Source organism: Neopsephotus bourkii, unplaced genomic scaffold (genome assembly GCF_033783945.1).
Source record: "Neopsephotus bourkii isolate Nb327-2 ecotype Australia unplaced genomic scaffold, CSIRO-AGI_Nbou_v1 NB_756, whole genome shotgun sequence".
Classification (NCBI taxonomy): Eukaryota; Metazoa; Chordata; class Aves; order Psittaciformes; family Psittacidae; genus Neopsephotus; species Neopsephotus bourkii.
The window spans coordinates 789,767-809,385 of record NW_026901254.1 but is presented as its reverse complement, the minus strand read 5'-3'; the positions used below and the strand labels follow the sequence as shown (position 1 = coordinate 809,385).

The 19,619-nt window shown below is 39.4% G+C and overlaps 1 protein-coding gene across 1 annotated transcript in view; it reads left to right on the top strand.

Moving 5' to 3' along the window:
* The first annotated feature begins 8,298 nt into the window (after positions 1-8,298).
* Positions 8,299-19,619, top strand: part of TINAG (tubulointerstitial nephritis antigen) — a 48,765-nt gene continuing 37,444 nt past the window's right edge. Inside the window, exons 1-4 of the mRNA XM_061354991.1 lie at positions 8,299-8,807; positions 13,140-13,203; positions 14,237-14,326; positions 17,637-17,751. Of these exons, the coding sequence (XP_061210975.1) occupies positions 8,438-8,807; positions 13,140-13,203; positions 14,237-14,326; positions 17,637-17,751 (639 nt within the window). The 5' untranslated portion in view covers positions 8,299-8,437. The remainder of the gene's footprint in view (positions 8,808-13,139; positions 13,204-14,236; positions 14,327-17,636; positions 17,752-19,619) is intronic.

Below are 19,619 nucleotides of genomic sequence, written 5' to 3'. Positions count from 1 at the left end.
CCCCTCAAAAAAAAAAAAAAAACCCAACAACAAAACACCACAAAACAAACAAACAAACAAACAAACTAAACAACCCCCAAACACAACAAAAATGCTTCCAGTATGCCAATTGCAAAGCCGTAATAACAATAAAACTCTTTCAAGAGACCATGTACTAGCATAATTAACCCCAGAGAAGCACACGTGAACATGACATATTGTAATATCATTTTTTGAAGAGCTTGTTAATTTAAGAGATGGCCAATATAACAGCATATTTTCTTTTGAAATAATAATGAATGCTGAAATTAAATAAAGCTGTATTTTTGTTGCAAAGTGTTTATTGCGATTCTTATTTTCAGTCCTGCAAATCTAGTTCCACATATTTCAAGTGTCTGAGAATGAATGTCAACATTGCTGGGAAGGAAAACACTCCCATGCTCTTAACTTTGGTCACATTTTGTCACCACACACTTATGTTTGTGAAATAATCAGGGAACTATTCACATTTGTGTCAGCACCCACAGCAGTCAGCATGCACAGTGATTCCTCCCTGCCATGCAATACTCATAGCCATTTTGGACAGGCAGTGTCTGTGCGAGCTGGAGAGTGCAGGCAGATTTGCCATCTGCGCTCCTGGCCAACATGGAATAATCACCATCTTCCTCTTCAGTTTAAGCTCTTTTTTTCATTTTTACCCTGTGCTGCTCCCTCACAATGCTGCCTGAGCCTGGATCCAGTTGGAAGCAGTTTGCTTCTAAAATGCTTTATAAGTTGAAAGAAGCAGACTGTTGATGCTTGCATGAGTTAATTGCTTTCTAGCTGATCCTTTGATTCTTTAACCACAAATCACCTCACAGGTATGTGTGTGTTCAAGACCTTTGCATCACAGCCCTGTCTTGGTGTACAGGAGCATTTTGCCTTCTGACACACTGCTATGGATTGTGGTTAAGACTAATATTTTAATGAGAATTGCTGCTGCTTTCATTAAAATGAATGCGATGAACTAATTTATAAAATATTATCATCTGTTAAAACATTAAAATTAAAACCAGCTTAAATGGAATAGTCTTCAGCCTGCTCAGCCTCTTGCACTAGTCAACCTGGTGCAATTTCAATCCAGGCAGCATTTAAACTTTTGAGTTTTGGAACTGTGCAAACAGAAATTCAGCATTCAGTGGGTGTCTACCTATAGGTAAACTATACATTTTATCCCTGATACAGGGGCACACATGTCCTTCAGAATGCCATGAACAGATTGATAGAAATATAAAGTTTGGTTTTGCATTAGTTTCTTTTCTCAGTGGAAAAAAAACAGAAGTGTGTCCATATTGTGGACAGCACAGTCATTAACCTGATGGTGACAAAAAAAAAAATCAGTTGAGAAAAGCATTTCAGTGAGTTCAAGAGAGAGTTCCTGGGTACAGAAATGAATACATACAGGTAAATATAACAAAAAAAGGACTGAAAAATTTTAACAATAGATATTTTTACATCTTGACACATTCATAAATGTGTTATAAATATTGTGCAAGGTGTAATAGCTCTACCCACCAAGGACCTGATAGTATTTCTTGTTTTCAGTAAAGCACTGAAGTGGGAAAAATTAACGTTTCGAATCAGTGTGATCGACATGATTTTCAAAAGTTGTAGTAAGCTTCTCCGCTCATTTATTCAAAAGATTTGCTTTGTTCTGAATTTGATCCAATCCCAACTTTATTTTCCTCTTGAATTCCATTTTTGTGGAACACAAATGCCATCCAGCATGTCTAGCCAAGAGAATTATTCACACAGTATGGATTAGGTTTAAATTAGCCCAGTGATAAATTGAACCCCACAGGTGGGAGGAATACAAAGAAGAGAAAGGAATCCTGGGATTATAGGAAGGGGAAAAGAGGATTTTTTTTATTGACCTTTGGGTTTGTAAATTTGTTCATCTATGCATATTTAAAAAAAAAATTGCTCTATCTGTTCAAACAGCTTCTGTCCATATACGAAAAATGGGAGTATATTGGCAATTACAGTCTACAAGGTATCTGAGAAACCAATGGAAAGGGTATTAAAAGAAAAGAATCCTTTAAGGAGAGATTATAAAAAGCAAAACTCAACCTGGAAAATTGAAAGCTTTTCTAGTAGTACTATAAAATTAATGGATATTTCAATAGTGCGATATATTTAGACCAAATTCTGCTGCCTTTACTCTGCTTTTGTTCATTATTTTTCTGGTAAAATGCACATTTCTGCCAGGATGACAATGTCTGCTTGTGTTTAGGGCTTATGGCCTGCTTTTTTCCTCATCTCTCTTGCAGTCTGACACAGTCGGTTCACTGTACCCTGCGAGTGCTTGGGGTGTTTCTGTCACTATGTGCTACAACTCAAGGTGGCAAAAAAAAATAAAATAAAAAAAAAATTCTTAAAGTTGGCCCAAGTGGTGAAGAGGAAGATTTGCCTAGCACAAAGCATGTATCTGAGCAGTGACACAGGCCATGAGAAGGAGGCCCAGAATTCATTACTTAAGAAAATTTGGTTGCTGGATGAGACTAAGGGCAGCCCTTTGCCCAAGGGTTCAGTTGTCTGGAATCCAAAGTCTAGTTTGGTGTGGCACATCTCTGTGGTCTTGGCTCAGTTTTAATGAGAAAATTGCTTAAATAGCAGGAAGTGAAGAAACTAAAGCTATGCAAAGGGAGAGAAGTAAAAGCACAGAGAGAAACATTTCATTAAAAAATAACAGCTCAAGGATACAAAAGGAAAAAAATCTATACCTTAAGGTATAAAAAAATCCTTAAAAGCAGAGATCAGAAAATGGAAACTCAGCAACACTGAGAATCATCCTGTTATGAGGATTAAGAAGCCAAGTCTTCCCCTACCTGACTGATGTTTACAGTGCACAGGCTCACTGGCTGCCTTACTGGGGCTGGTGAGTATGTTAATAGTGGCTATCTAGTGTGTGAATTAGCAAAGGCATAGTGGTTTCACATGAATAAGTTGTATATATCATTCTTGCAGCATCTCTTTGTACATTATAAAAGATGTCTGAATAAAAACGAGCTGATGATTTCTGTGTAGGACTGCTCTCACTTATCCAAGGAGTAGTATTTAGTTATACACAGGATGATGTTAGGTTATTTCTACACTAGTCAAGTCATACACCCCAAAACAAATGGCATGGTGTAGCTTACAAGTTTAGGGAAGAGCTTACTTCAAGCTAGCTTCTTTACAAGTGGACTGTATGCGATTGCACTGCAATAATGCCAAACTTAATATGTATCCGAAAATGCCTCAAAGCCTACCTATGTTAAGACTAATAGTAAGTGTATGGACAGCCTGTTCAGGTTTCTAATATTGGTTTGGGAGGCTACTTCTGCCTCTGGGCTTCTCAGTCTACTCATGATCAAGAGAACAGTTTGGACTTGGAGTGCCAGCATTCACTGCTGGCATCAGATAGGGCCAGACATTTGAGATGAACACCAGTATGTACCCATCTGCCACGAAACACCTGCATGACACCTTCTGAGAGCTCGTACTGACAGTGAAATACAGTATGTTACCCTTGTCACCTCTAACTGGTTGGGGAGGTTTGGGATTGGCAAGCTTACTGCAAGCATCACCTCTCTGAAGCTGTGCACAGCCATGAACAGGCTAAACTGTCCACAGTAATCTACACTGACAGCATAACAAAGGAGGCATGTGGTCCATGATATGTTGGGACCACCGCCGAGATTTCCATGTCTGATTGTGTCTTCTGTGAGGTTCCTATCCAGATATAAGCCACAATGACTGCTCTTACCTGTTCTGCAAGCCGTAGTGAAACACTGTTCAGGAGAATGACTGCAGCTGTGTGATTGCATACTGTGCTGGTTTATGCACAGTGTTTCCCGTTCTTCACATATATTTACCTGACTGAGCCCAGAGAGGGCTGACTTCAAGGCAATGCTGGAGTATGGCTGACAATAAAAAGGACATGGTACCTGCTGCCTTGAGTTTGACCAAGTGATGCTCCTGGGGTGGGAAATATGTATGGTGAATTACTGTGGTGAGAAAAGTGTGAAGGCTATGGGGCTGTAGCAAACACTTAGTACAATGTTGTGCCTATAAAGTCACCTTTTACTAATGGTCATTGATTGAGTGCTTGAGCACTTGTGTATGTGTGTGTGAATTCGCATATGTATATGTGAATCTGTGTGTGTGAGGAATGGGATTTCTTTGTCATGAGCAATTGGGATCAGTTTCTCTTCCTCTACCTCTTACTTTGACCCTAAATCTGTTGATTTAAGTATCTGAGGAACTGGGCATGATGGTCACAGAGGCAAGTCATACTGTGGCAGGACTCTAGTTAGGCATCTGATGATCTTTATAACTTAAACCATCATTATTCTAAGTTACATGTAAATCTGGATTAGCATTGCCATAATTGCGATAGACAGCCTGAAATGTGTGAATTAAAAGTGACACTGCTTGATACCATGCCAACAACCCACAGCAGTGAGCTGTCAGGCTGTTGTCAAACAGGGTGAAAGCACTCCCACTCCTGCTCCAAACATATGGAGACCAAAATGACAGTGAGAAAACCACTTTAACACACTGCTTTTCTCTGCATAAACACATCTAGGGCCTAGTCACTTGCAGTTTGGGAATCTCATTCTGCCATTAGTACATAGGAGAGAGAAGACGTGGGGTAATGCTTTAGGTGAAGTGTCTTTTACTGCATTACTGACATTTCACTACAGCCATTAATAAGAAAGAGTAATAAGTGCAAGCTATGGCAGTCATTACAAATGTTGTATATTTTTTGTAGGTTTTGTGCAAGGAGTCACCAGTTAAATTTCTGTTTGAGTTCAAAGAAAATGGTGGCCTGTATCATTGCAGAGTTTAACTTGGAGATAAGAAATTATGCATTGTGCTGTTCCTACTGGCGAATGACTGAATTCTCATCTGGTGTCCTCTTTTCTTCCTAAACGTGCTGAGAGTCACTCCATTTTCTTGGCACAATTTAGCAGTACTGCGATTCTCCTGAATCTGGGCACAAAGCTTTATACTAGTCTGTTTGCAGCAGCCAGAAGGGAAGCTGCTGTGGTCTTCTTACAGGGTTGTCCATCTTGGAGGTGACCTTCAGCACTCAGAGCCTCAGTGACCACTGCTATCTCCAGTGCTCTGGTTAGAAATGAGATTTTTATAATACTCAATAGGCTTATTCAGACAAATGAGGAGACTTTTGAAAGAAAGGCTGTGGAATAATCCTGCTCAAGTTTTAAAGAGATTCTTGGACATTTACAACTGTTTTCTATTTGTTACTCCAGCAAATATTCAGTGATACTAACATTTGAATTTCTGTCCAATGTGTGGTGTGTTTTGAAGCTCTAGGGTAAACATCAGGTAATGCTGAAGTACAAGTCAGATAATTCTGTACTTAACTGTTGAGACTAGAACTATGGCTAGGACCATAACTCAAAATCTTAGCGGAGCTGCTATGCTTGGAATAGGTTAATAGAGAAAAAGAATCATGTTTGACTCTTTTTAAATAGCTACAGGTAAGTCAATGTATGCTTTTCTTACAGTGATCAGAGTTACTTTACTTACAAAGGAAATAACTGAAATAAAAATATTTGCTGAATCACAGCAGAATTGATTAATGTTTTTGGTTTCTGGTTTGGTTTTTGATTTTTTTGTTTGATTTGTTTTTAAGGTTTGAACACATGCAAAAAACTAAGAAAAAGTAAATTTTATCAAGTTTCAGCAGAGTTTCTTGTGTCAAAAAAACAAAGCTGTTTAGAAGTACAAGTTACAATTTCACTCTCCTTTAAAAGAAACCTCATTTCTGTGTAAACTAGCTCATTTCCAAGCAAATCCCTGGCCTCTGGTTTATCATCAGCAAGTCTTTAAAGTTGAAAATAAAAATCAAAATACCAAACAAACCAAATTGAAACCAGAGGTCTGTAAGTGAAAACACAGGTAAGCCTGTTCACTCAATCTGACTGGCTGGCAACGTCACATATGGTAGCTTTTTTTCTTTCTTATGCTTCCAGAGCAAGGAGTTAACTTTGTAAAAGTATTTCCATATATCTGTACTAACAAAGAAGATGTGCATTTTTATAATGTCAGTGCAAATCAGGAGTCATTCTCTTGGAACCGATGGAGCTGCATAGACATAAGGAAAAGAACTAGTTTATAATTTCTAGTGAGCACGTCACTTGAGTTGCCATGAACATGTCTTTTCCAATTTTCCTTATGTTACATTTGATATAATATACAACAGTAACAGACTTAAGTGTTGTCTAGTTTTTTGTCTTATACATAAAACTTTATATAAAAAAAACCCACAGAGCAAATTTTAAGGATAAGATTTATGTCCTATTATGTACAGTGATTGCATGTTGCTGACCTTGGCCTTTCTATTAACTACCACACAGAAGACTGCTTGCAACAGAGCAAAGTAAAAATCACGTGGTCTGATGCAATCTCCTGTCATTCACAGTTCTTTAGCTCTGGTAGGGATAGTATGGGAAGCAGGTCCAATATAAAGCACTGCTGGCAAGAAATGGTATTAAAGACTCAAACATTTGGACAACAAGCGCATATATATAAACATACACACACAAACACACACATTACCACTTAATGTCTCTGTTATTCATGGCAATGCATCCAAACCAGCTGTGCTGCCATCTGTGCTTTTAAAAGTACCTATCCTTTGGTGCTCTGACTTCCTGCAGCACTGAAAAGCCCAGCTGAACTCACAAAGAGGAAGACCTCCTTCATTCCTTAGAAAACAGTCTGCCACCTCCTTCTCCAGGTTCCTTTCATTTGCTACAAAATGAAAACAAAACTAGGACTACATTTTTCCTCTGCTTATTAAGCTTTGGAACTTTAAATTATCTTGTAATGGCTCAGATTTGAACCCATGATATTTTTTGCAATTTAGCCTTACATTCTATCTCTGCTAGGAATGTCAAAGTTCTTTGCTGCTTTTATTTTTTATTCTTTTAAACTTTGGCAAAAGTACCATGCATATTTCTTTATATCTGATTGTCGTGGTTTATACCCGGCCATGCAGCTCGTTCACTCACTCCCCTAGTTCTTGCCCTCCCCCTGCTCCCGGAGGGACGGGGAGGGGAATCAAAAGAATGCAACTCACATGGGCTGAGATAAGAACAGTCCAGTAACTGACGTATAACACAAACCACTGCTGCTACCACCAGTGATAATAATGATAAAGGAAATAACAAGGGAAGAGAATACTACACCTCACCACCCGCCGACTGATAACTCACCCCCACCCTGCCTGACCAAGCACCGACCCATACCTAGTCCAACCCTGCTGTGAACCAGCCCTTCCGGGTAACTCACAGTTACCTCCTGGGCATGAAGGACTGTGGTATGGAATACCTCTTTGGTCATTTTGGGTCAGGTGTCCTGTCTCTGCTTCCTCCCGGCTTCTCCTCCTCCCTGGCAGAGCGTGAGGCTCACAAAGTCCTTGGTCAGACTAAAACATTTGGGTGGTAACTAAAAACATCGGTGTTATCAGCACTGTTCCCAGGCCAAAAGTAAAAACTTAGCGCTTCACCAGCTACTAAGTAGAAAAATGACTGCTACTGCTGAACCCAGGACACTTATGTCCAAAAACCTGGAGAGAAGAGATCAAATAATGAAGGCTGTTAGATTCATCTTTTGATATCTGCTCTGGTTTTCTTTGTAGCTTTATAAATACAGCCATTTCCTTTTTAAATAAAAATGAGCACTCATCAGTGGGTATTAATTACGCTTTTAGCAATGACTACCAAGTTCATTTTGACTAAAGAAATGTAAACCTTTAAGGAAAATCTTTGGGTAATAGATTATATTGAAACTCACCTTTTTCTGAGTTCACACACAGTAAACCAGTGCAAAATGAGGCGTATAAAGCTAACCTAAATCACTGGAAGCAAGATTGAAATGGTGATTGCAGGATATATTTAATGCAGTGTTATAGCTCTTCATATCAGAAAGACGAATGTAGATGAAATGCAATCTGTTATATAGTTTCCCATCACATGGAGAATATAGTAGTTACAGGTAAATGAAGCCAGAAAGAAAGCCAGCTTCCTTTGACTTACTCCTCACATAGTTTTGATTTCAGTAAAGTATAGAACTAAAATACCAGACCATGAATATTCTTTATATTCTGAAACCTTTACTATAAATTTTCCCCCTTGCAAAAAATGCACCCAATGTTTCATAAAGATTAATACATAGCTATGGCTCTGTTTCCAGTATCGCTATATCCTGGGAAAATAAATCAGTTTACAACGTGACTGACTAATAATTAACACATACAGAGTCTTCCTAGAAAACCTTAGTCTGTAGATTTCTGCTCAGGCTTCTTTCTGAAAACTAACTGAAGGAATTCCATGTGCACTAGATGGGCATTTACTGCTAAAGTGAAGCACAGAGAGCCTGAAATAAGGTTGCTAGAGGTAAAAGAATGTGTCTCAAAAGTCAGATATTGCTCTTATATTGCATTGCAAGTGAAGTCTGGATAGCAGAGCAGCACGGCTCTAGAAGAAATTTCTCCCGAGCACTTCACCCGGTTGAAGATGATGGTTCTGTAACGTGGAACAGGCTAAAAAGGAGTCTGTATCAGGGAAGATCCTGCAGGGTAAGAGGCTGTTGCACAGGAAGAGACGATGACTGCAGCTTTAATATTGTCTCCAGAGCAGCTATATGTTACTGTGACCAGTTCTGTGCCTCAGGTTCTCCTGGCCCTGTAGACTGTTGTGCTGACTACTGGGATGTCTGTGACCACCGTGTTGAGCCCACCAGGCCAGATGAACCTTGGCCACCTCTGACATCAGGTAGGCATAGAGAAGATGTTCAGTTGGTGTAAGTGCATTATGATAAAAATATACTTGGAAGCAAACTTACTGATCCGAGTGCATGCATCCTAAAAATGTGACTAAAGTCATAGTGGAGAAAGACAACATGAAACTGGAGTAAAATTATACTTGCTCTTATTTCTCTGTCTCTAGCAACATATTTTTAGCATTGGTTAAATTGATTAAATTGGTTAAATTATATTTTTGTTGAACAGAATCTCCGTTTTACTTGTAACTTCTCAGAGATAACCTCGAGTTAAAATTAGTGTTATCTCAACAATTTCAATAGAGCTTCACAGATCAACAATAGATGAACAGCAAGCTCTAAATTATTGTATCTATCAGTGCATACAAATAATTAAGAAAACTGAGGGTTATTCTGAGTTATACTGCTCTGAATTATTGTGCAATGGTTTTGATCCAACATAGCTTTAATGTGGGACAGCAAAGGAGCAGTAGTAGGTAAAGGGAAGTGGCTAGATTAAGGATTTCTCGCATATTTTAGTTTCTTACTGGTTAGTTTGTAGTGAAAATTCCTCCAGCACTATTCTAAACTTAGCATATATTTTTTAGAACTAGAGATTGCAAAAAAAAATGGTCTGCAGGCAGCTGCTCCTGCCTTGGTTCCCTTTTATGCCAAATCTCTGCTGGTGAGAAAAGTTTAGAATTGTGGATTCTGAGACTATGGTCCTTCCTATTGGTACACCAAAACTGGCTGAAAATGTAGAGACTGTACCAAACTTTCAAAAGCCTAAAATCAACAAAAATGATACCATGACTCCTTAAAATTAACTATTTATTTGCAGTAACCCTACTGCTTGCATTCCAGCACTCAAACCACAAGCTTTTCAGAAGGCTGTGTTTGTAAGCCAGGCATGTAGCCAAAACACGAAAAGTGGGAGTGACAGAAATCCTGCAAAACAACTTTGATTTTCCAAAGTGTTTCTAATCATCTAAAAGAATGTCCTTTATTTATGTAAATAAAGACATTTCTTTCATATTTATTTGGTGCAGTAGTGTATATTATTTCCAGCAGATCAGGAGGTTGTTGCAAGTTCCACATAAGCATTTAGCAGAATTTCTGCTGCAGAGCTGACAGCCTGCGGCTCCAGTTTGATGTTTTGTGGAAACGAATCACTACAAAACCTGCAGCATTTTTCCATGCAGGCACTGCATGGGGGTGTACCTCTAAAAGGTAAAAGTATAACAGAGGGTTTAGATAAGGGAATAACTGAGGCATAACATGTTTACTGCCTTTGTTAATCCAGTTTTTGTATGTGTGTTCAGCGTTTTATAACACCTGGACTGTACATACCTGCAAGAGGTAGTAATTATATTTACACTGTTCACGTACCTCAAAACAAGATCCTGTTTTTCTGATCCTTAAAGTGCTTCCCTGATGGAAAATCTACAGCTTTTTAAAAATCTCTTTGTTGGATATTTGTTATGTAAGTAACTTTAAGGGTAAAAAAGGTATAATAAAGCAGCCAAAATATGGAACAAAAAAAATTTCACAACTCTAAAGCAACTTTCTAGAACTGGAATGTCTGAGGAACAGGGAAGAGAGAATCCAAACTGGAAGGAAAAAATAGAAAAAAAGGGCTGAATGCCTGAAGATTAAGCAATCTGTGAAACATTTTTAGAAATGGCGTAAGTGTATTATCTGACTTTTAGCTACTGATATTACACTTCTGCCTTTGGCTAAGAATTATTTAAGCACTAGAAGACCACATATGCCAAAGTTCTTTTCACCTGGAAGATTTTGATCTTTTGGTTGCCTGTGGTTTTGCTCTCACTGCTTCCTAAGTCATATTTCTTTAAATAAACCAATAATCTGAAGTGCTTTACATGAGCTGGAATGAGCAGCAATAAAACTATTTAGTGCTTTATTTCTGCATTGCCGTCTATTCACTGACTTGGTGCATGGCAGCAGCCAATTACCTGACTTCTTTCATGGGTGTGCAGCATGTGTAGGGCCAGTTTCGGTTTAAGTGTATGGAATTGCTTTGACTTTGCCTTTGTGAACCCAGAGTTCAGTGTTTTTTGTGGCTTTCTTTGTAATTTCATCAGAAACTGTGCACATGCCTGCCTTAGATACCAAATAGAAGTTCTGGATTTTTAAAATAATTTATATTTTCATTTTTGTTATTAGAAGAACTATTCTAGTTTTATTTATTTAGTATATTTATTATTTATCTTTTTCTTTCAATTACTCTGATGGTATGAAAAAGCCCTGTCAGAGTCAACACAGTGGGTCTCATCCTGGTGGTGGTACAGAAGTGACATCCAGAGAGTTTGTTAATTGCTTTTGCACCACACAGTCAGGATCTGACCTACAACTGAATAAACCTGGAGACATTTCACTGACAGAAGTATTTACATCAGTACTGCGGGCAAATAGATTAAGACCTGTAAGGCTGTAGGAATGCTGGACTGTGAGGAAAATCCTTGTTTATCAAATACTCTTCCTTCCAACCATGATTTTAACATCCTATAATCCCATTCATAATGTCATCAGGCTGCATCTTCAAATTAATTAATTTCCCAGTTAACATATTAATATTCCAACTGAATATATTCACAGCCAGACAATCATGCTGTGTTCTCATGAAGTGTCTTTCAGCTTCGATATCTCTACCCTCTGTCACTGATGCCTCATGCAACATTCCTGGCCCTCTTAGTCTTAATTTGGCTGGACTAAAGAAATTGTATGGTTTTAATCTTCAGTCCCCTAAGCATTCTTAAAGATTCCCAAGATTCTTCTGTATTTGTCGAGGTTTGCATTTTTTCCCAGGCATGGTTGGTTATGCTTGCCAGCAGAGCTCCAGTGAGGCTCTGTCCCTCAGATGCTGCATCAGTACTTCCTTCCCTTGATATATTTGAGGTATCTTGTTGGATACCTCCTTCCAGATACTTTGCTGGTGCTGATTTTGCATCAGACTCTGACAAACTGTGACATCTGAGTAATTTGCATCATGTATTCTCTGAAAAATGCCTCAGCTCTCAGCAGAAGCTGAATTAGAACAGACACTTTAGACGTCAGTCTGCGTAGCTGGAATGTCTCTTGTACCTGCGCTAACAGCCTGCTGTATGACTAACAGGGAAAGACAGGCACATGTGATTAATTCATCAGCTCTAGACTACTCTGCTATGAAATTAGCTATGGCTAATGCCAAAAAGAGACGTTTAGGCAGCTGAGGCACACATGGCAGGCAGCCCTCACCATGAGAGGTGGATGGCATTCCTTACACCTGTGGTAGGGAAAAAGCATGGTATACTACTGCAAATGCAAGTCAATACTATAACAATATGATATATGGTTTAAGCTTCTTGAAAATAGAGGAGAAAGCAGAACTTGAGGGTTCTGACTTCAAACCTTTTCAGTGGGGGAGGAACTATGGTCTTTACCTCGCTGGAAAAGAAAGACCCATGTGATAAATGTACAGTTTGTTATAGGCTTGATCCAAAGCCCTGTGCAGACATTCTTCCAGGCCAGCCTGGATGGAACTTAAAGCAACCTGATTCAGTGGAAAGTATCCCTGCCTATGGCAAGGGGGGTTGGCACTAGATGATCTTTACAGTCCCTTCCAACCCAAACCATCCTGATTCTGTGATTCTGGATCTTTCTTTCATTGAAGTTTTGACAATCAAGCACACCAAAGAAAGTTTGTGTGGAAGATTTAAAAACACACACAAAGTCTTTTTTCACTGAAGTATTATCCAAGAAAAAGATTAGGAAGCATTTATTTTTTTTGGAAAAGTCATCACTCAACTTATGTTTTATATTGGGTTTGGAGAATATATGAAACACGTTTCCTTGAAACATAATTGATCTACCTGCTTTTCAAAAAGAAATTAAACTGGGAAGGAAAAAGATTATATTACAATATTACCATAGGTTTGGAGTAGTTATTAGTTTTTTAAAATTCTATAACTGGATAATCTTATTTCTATTTTAATTGATAAATATAAAATGCTTTCTAATTAGAAATGTATTCTATTGATTTTTATTACTGAAAAATAACTTTATTTGAAGAATTATATTTTTACATGTAAGATAATTTTTCAGTGGGTGTTTTGAATCTGTCGCTGGTTTTGTTTTCTATGAATGAAAATGTACCTGGGAAAAAATTAAAATACATCAAACTGACTTCATTACTTGGAAGAAGCTGGGTATAAATGTTGCCGACTTTCAATTAAATAATTTTTGCACATTTCATAAAACTAATTAATTCAATAGTTGCAAGAGTTTTGAGTTAATTCACTTAAAAAAAAGATACTTTTTCACACATCTATATGTTATGTTGACAGGTTGTTATAGAGCTGGCCGTTATTATGGAGAAGGAGCAATAATTAAAGACAACTGCAATTCCTGGTAATGTTTTAGAGAACAGCAAATTGGATTTTATTTAGCATATGTCATGAAAGAGTTATTAAGGTAGTCTGTATTCTTAAATTCATACTAAACATGTAATTAAGTCAAAATAGCTATAAGAGTAGTGCTGTATTAAGCTATTGTAGAAATAGATTACAGCCAATTTAGAAGAATGGCAAGAGTTACACAATGGGCTTTCTAATCAAGATATAAATATTAGAGTATTAAAATCTCCACCTCCCTGGCCTAATTCTGTTCCTGTTCAGTCAGTCTGCTGCCTCTGACTTAACTCAAAATGGTTTTAGCCTACAGTTGGGCACTGACTTGAATGCAGACAAAACAAAATACCATTAAAGTTTAGGGGATTATTTTAAAATGTCTTCCTCTGCTTCTTTTGCATGAGTGACGAAACCTGACATTATTTCATAAAGGAAGGATATATATATGTATATTTACGTAGGAAAGGGATGAAGTGTTTGAGCATCACTTTCTCTGCTTTGGAACAGGAGCAGGTGGTGCAGACAGGGGAGCTCTGCTGTCAGTCCCAACAGCTGGCTGTCTGAGCTGCCTCTCTGCTTTGTTGCTCCAAAAAACATCCCTGCACCTCCAGCCCCAGGGAAGCCCAGGAGACTCCAGCAGCATGCATAAAGAGCTGGGGCTCCTGCTGTCCTGACTATAGCCCAGGGTCTTCGGAGCAACGTGTCTACTGACATGTGGCTTCTTTCTAGGTTTCCAGAGTGAAGCTTTCTCAAAAGGTCTCATTTACAGGACATTGTCTTTTATGCCTGGTGTGGCCTAACAAAGGTGGAAGCAAAATTCTTCAAATAGTCTTTCTCATAAGCTGTAAACCTTCCCTCCCTGTTCCAGTTAGGATTCATTAGGTAGTGAAGTAGCACTGTGTTTTCATAAATGCTGTGTGACATTTATATTGTTAACACTTTTGGGTTTTTTCTCCGACCTCCTTCTGCTGTTGAAGTGCATATTTTTCCTTTGACAATTCATTTTCTGCTCAGTGATATTCTTGCTTTTTCAGTAAATGCTTGCAAAGTCTCTGGAAGTGTTCAAAAGAAATATGCCTTGTTCGCCAAGATGTAATTCAGCACATCAATTCTGGAAATTATGGGTGAGAACACTTTTCATTTAAGGTTTTGTTGTAAACCACTGTATTGCTCATTGTACGTATGTGCAAATTACAAGTTATGAAGTCCTTGTCACCCCTCCCTTCCCTACTTACATTACAGAAATTTGACTGTAAGTGTACATCTGTGAAGATTTCCTAAATCTCTGGCAGATTATAGGGTTTTAAATGAAAAAAGACCAACAGTCTCATGCTGGTATCACAGAGAATCAACATTATAAATACCTATCTAAAACTTTCTCCAAATTTAGTATAATTTCTTTTCCTCACAATATGTTATTTAGATAATATTCTCTTATTCACTTTATTAATTGGTATAGATATTTAAGATAATTCCCCCCCCCCCCCCCAAACAGCACTGTTCCACATAACAGGATGTTCTAAATGTATATGACTCCAAGGTAATTTTTTTCTCTTGTGCACACAGTTTGCAGTTAACTCTGCAATCTCAGTCTAGTCTACTTGAGAGTAGGGAAGGAATAATTAAACAGCCCTAGAGAGCCCTCTCTTTCAACCTGGCTATTGGTGTAAAACTCAGGCAGAATGTGTCTGATAGTCTTTCTGCTGGCTTCAACAGTGTCTCACTGCTGGTGCACCAGAGCTTGAAAGCAATGTAGCTCACTACATTCTCACAGTCCTTGCGTCTGCTTTCCAAGACTTGGGTGGTGCAGTCAGAGCCTTTGCTAGAGAAGACCAAGGCAAAGAAGTCATTCAGAATCTCAGCCTTCTCCAAATCCTGTGTAGCTAGTTCACCCGAGAGCTTCCTGAGGGGGCCCACTTTCTCCCTAGCCTTTTATTTGCTATGTACCTGTAGAATCCCTTCCTGTTATCCTTAATATCCCTAGCCACGTTTAATTCTAACTGGGCCTTAGCTTTCCTAACCTGGTCTCTAGCTTCCCGGACAACATCCCTGTACTCTTCCCAGGCTGCCTGTCCTTGCTGCCACTTTCTATAAAGCTGCTTTTTCATTTGAATTTTCCTCAGGAGCTCCTTATCCATCCAAGGAGGTCTCCTGGCCCTCCTGCTGCACTTCCTTCTGGTTGGGATGCAACACTCCTGAGCTTGTAGCAGGTGATCCTTGAAGACCAACCAAGAGTCTTGAGCCCCCCTGCCCTCTACAGCTATATCCCATGCAACCTTACTAAGCAGGCTCCTGAAGAGGCTGAAGTCTGCTTTTTTGAAGTCTAGGGAAGTGAGCTTGCTGCATGCTCTTCTCACTGTCCTAAGGATCTCAAATTCAACCATCTCATGGTCGTTGCATCCAAGGCTGCCCTGGAGTGCTGGGGAGGGACTCTTCATTAGGGACTGCAGTGATAGGACAAGGGGTAATGGGTTAAAACTTAAACAGGGGAAGTTTAGATTGGATATAAGGAGGAAATTCTTTCCTGTTAGGGTAGTGAGGCACTGGAATAGGTTGCCCAAGGAGGTTGTGAATGCTTCATCCTTGGCAGTGTTCAAGGCTAGATTGGATGAGGCCTTGGGTAATATGGTTTAGAGCAAGGTGTCCCTGCCCATGGCAGGGGGCTTGGAACTTGATGATCTTAAGGTCCTTTCCAACCCTAACTATTCTATGATTCTATGATTCTACATGAAGCTGTTAGTTCTCTGTGGGCATCTGAACTGAAGCATAATTTGAGGATAACTTCAAGACAGCACTAACTGTTATGATCAAGCACCTTGTTTTCCAGTGTTTCCCTGAAGTATTGCTTGCGTGTCTCCTGCAGGCTAACATGATGCTGAACTCAAATCACCACTTTCCATACACTGTTGCATTGGTTTATCCTACACTCATTCACAATGGAAGACCCTGTACTAAATCATAGAGTCATGGAATGCTCTGGGTTGGAAAAGACCTTAAGATCATCAGGTTCCCTCTCCTTTGCCATGGGCAAGGATGCCTCACACTAGGCCATGTTCCCAAGGCTCTATCCAACCTTGCTTTCAACACTGCCCGGGATGGAGCATTTACCACTTCTCTGGACAACTCATTCAAGGGCCTCACCACCCTCTCACTAAAGAACTTCTTTAATCTAAACCAGTAATGAGTGGTGTCCCTCAGAGATTGGTATTGGGACCAGTCTTGTTCAACATCTTTATCTGTGACATGGACAGTGGGATTGAGTGTGCCCTCAGCAAGTTTGCCAGTGACACCAAGCTGTGTGGTTCGGTTGATACGCTGGAGGGAAGGAATGCCATCCAGAGGGACCTTGACACACTTGTAAGGTGGGCTGATGCCAACCTCATGAAGTTTAACCATGCCAAGTGCAAGGTCCTACACCTGGGTCGAAGCAATCCCAGGCACAGCTACTGGCTGAGAAAAGAACAGATTCAGAGCAGCCCTGCAGAGAAGGACTTCGGGGTGTTGGTCGATGAGAAAATGAACATGAGCTGGGTTCAGTGTGCGCTTGCAGCCCAGAAAGCCAACCGTACCCTGGGCTGCATCAAAAGGAGCACGACCAGCAGCTCAAAGGAGGTGATCCTGCCCCTCTACTCTGCTCTTGTGAGACATCACCTAGGGTATTGTGTGCAGTTCTGGTGTCCTCAACATAAAAAGGACATGGATCTGTTGGAACAAGTCCAGAGGCGGGCCACGAGAATGATCAGGGGACTGGAGCACTTCCTGTATCAAGACAGGCTGAGAAAGATGGGGCTGTTCAGCGTGGAGAAGAGAAGGCTGCATGGAGACCTCATAGCAGCCTTCCAGTATCTGAAGAGGGGCTATAAGAATGCTGGGGAGGGACTCTTCGGTAGGAGCTGTAGTGATAGGACAAGGGGTAACAGGTTAAAATTTAAACAGGGGAAGTTTAAATTGGATATAAGGAGGAAGTTCTTTACTGTAAGGATGGTGAGGCACTGGAATAGGTTGCCCAAGGAATTTGTGAATGCTCCATCCATGGTTTATTGTGAGGTGTCCCTGCCCAAGGCAGGGGAGTTGGAACTTGACGATCTTAAGGTCCTTTTCAACCCTAACTATTCTATGATTCTATGATTCTAAACTTCCCCTGTTTAAGGTTTAACCTGTTACCCCTTGTCTTATCACTACAGTCCCCAATGAAGAGTCCCTCCCCAGCAACCTTACAGGCCCCCTTTAGATACTGCAGGGCTTCGATGAAGTCTCCGTGCAGCTTCTCTTCTCTAGGCTATTTTTTTATGTGTATAGAATACAAGGTTTTGCAATGTAATTGGAAAGATTTATTTCCGGATGTTAGTGGTGCTCTTAAAAAGAAGCAAGTTATTAACGTGAATGGTGTCTCTAACCTGGGTTTTGCTTGTTTGTTTTCTGTTTGTGAGGAAGATGGAAAGCTGCCAACTACACTCAGTTCTGGGGAATGACAGTGGAAGAAGGTTTCAAAAAGCGCCTGGGCACCTTCCCTCCATCTCATTCCTTGCTGAATATGAAAGAGCCTCCAGTAAGTGCAAAATTCTTAATTTTTAAAATAACTTTATCACAAGGAAAAATAAAAATGGACAATTACAAGATTATGATTCAGGGATTTAACACTGAATGCTTTCATGTTAAATATGCTAAATGCTTCTGTGTTGAATATGAATAGTTCTCCAAGCCACAGAGTGTGTGGTCCTTTTGATGGAAATCAAACAAGGAGAAGTGAAAGCAAATGTTAAGCCTTGGGAATCTATGCATTAATATTGGCTTATCATTGTAGATCATTGGTGTTTGAAATCTTTGCTTCTTTAGGATGTTTCCATACTATTGCCTCCATTTGTTAATCATTGCACACATAGCTGTAGCCATAAAAAGATATTAAATTAGTCATAATTCATTAACACTAAATGAACACTAGCTGAGACTAAACACCAGTCTTTGAAAGAAGCTCTGAAAGAATAAAACAATGTAAAGATGCAGTAGAAGACTGGAGGTTTAGCCAGATGACAAGAAAAATTATGGGAAGAATGGGAAAATGAGATGATTCTCTACTACCAGCTTTCTAAACCTCTTTGCCACGGCCATTTTCACGGCAGCTAAATTAAATTTCTTATCATATATGTATGCTCTTATATTTAGTTCTGCAAAAAAGCAAATATGCTTTAAGTTGTGTGAATAGGATAAACAATTAAAGAAGAAATGTATAGTTATTAATTCCAGAGCAGATTTTTCAATTCTTAGATCAGTTTTTTGGCTTCTTTCTTAGAAGAACCAAAATTACCGTGCAAAGCTATCACTTGATGGGGAATTTGGGAAAGAGGGGGAGGACCATGTGCCTCTGCAACAACTTTAACATTCCTAGCCCTTTAGTTGATGCAGATTGGTTCTTTGTCCCACACAGTTAGCTTCCTGCATCGGTATGGTGAGGCATTGGGTTGTGGCCCACGTTGGTTATCTTGCTCAAAATTACACTATGGAGGGTTATCAGAGCAAGAAGCTGACAGATACTAAGCTTTGGAGTTTTGCCTTTCATGGTTTGCTAGACTACTCCTCACAGCCCCAGAAGGATCTACTTCAGTTCAAGATGGCAAGTCGAAATAAGACAATGATATAAAAAGGTTTAGTGCAAGATTTAGTAGGTATCTGCTGCAAATCACCAGTTAACTACACTGAGGCTAAAGGTAGTTGGTTTTGATTTGTTGTTGTTTTTTCCTTGAGGAATACAGTGTGATGCTTATACAGAAGCAAAAAATGGATATCGTGTACCTAGCTCAGAGATTGACATCTACATTACTAAATATCTAGCTAGATGAGAGAAACCCCACCTAAGAAAACAAGACAGAGAAAGTTACATAAATTCTGCATGGTATTTCCTCTTTTCCATTCAGTTTGGGGTAGCTGGTTCCTCAATGGTCCTGCTTTATGTTTAGTGTATTTAATAACTGGTATTAAGATTCCCATTGCTTTGACAGACACACTATTTGAAGTCTTTGTTCCACTGATACATTTCTCAGGCAAACTTTCTCTGCCTATTACATTTTTACAAAATCTGTGAGCCACAAACCAACTACCTTTGGTACCGCCAGACACCTGAGGAGCTTTAGTGCATTATTGTGCTGAAATCCAGCTTTGCGCACTCATGCAATTGGCCTTTAGGAACTCCTGCATATTGTTGGGTGCACAAGATTTGCACAGGATTCAAAGAAATGTTTACTCTACTTACAAAAGCTAAAACTATAAAATAACAATCTCTGTCTAACTTTGTCAGCTTCTGGAGAATTCTCTGAGCTTGCAGAAAATTGCTTCAACTTGTACATAAGCCTGCTTCATTCTTACGGATTCTCTTCAGAATTATTAGAACTTTCTTTCTCTTACCCCAGTAGTTTCTGTCTT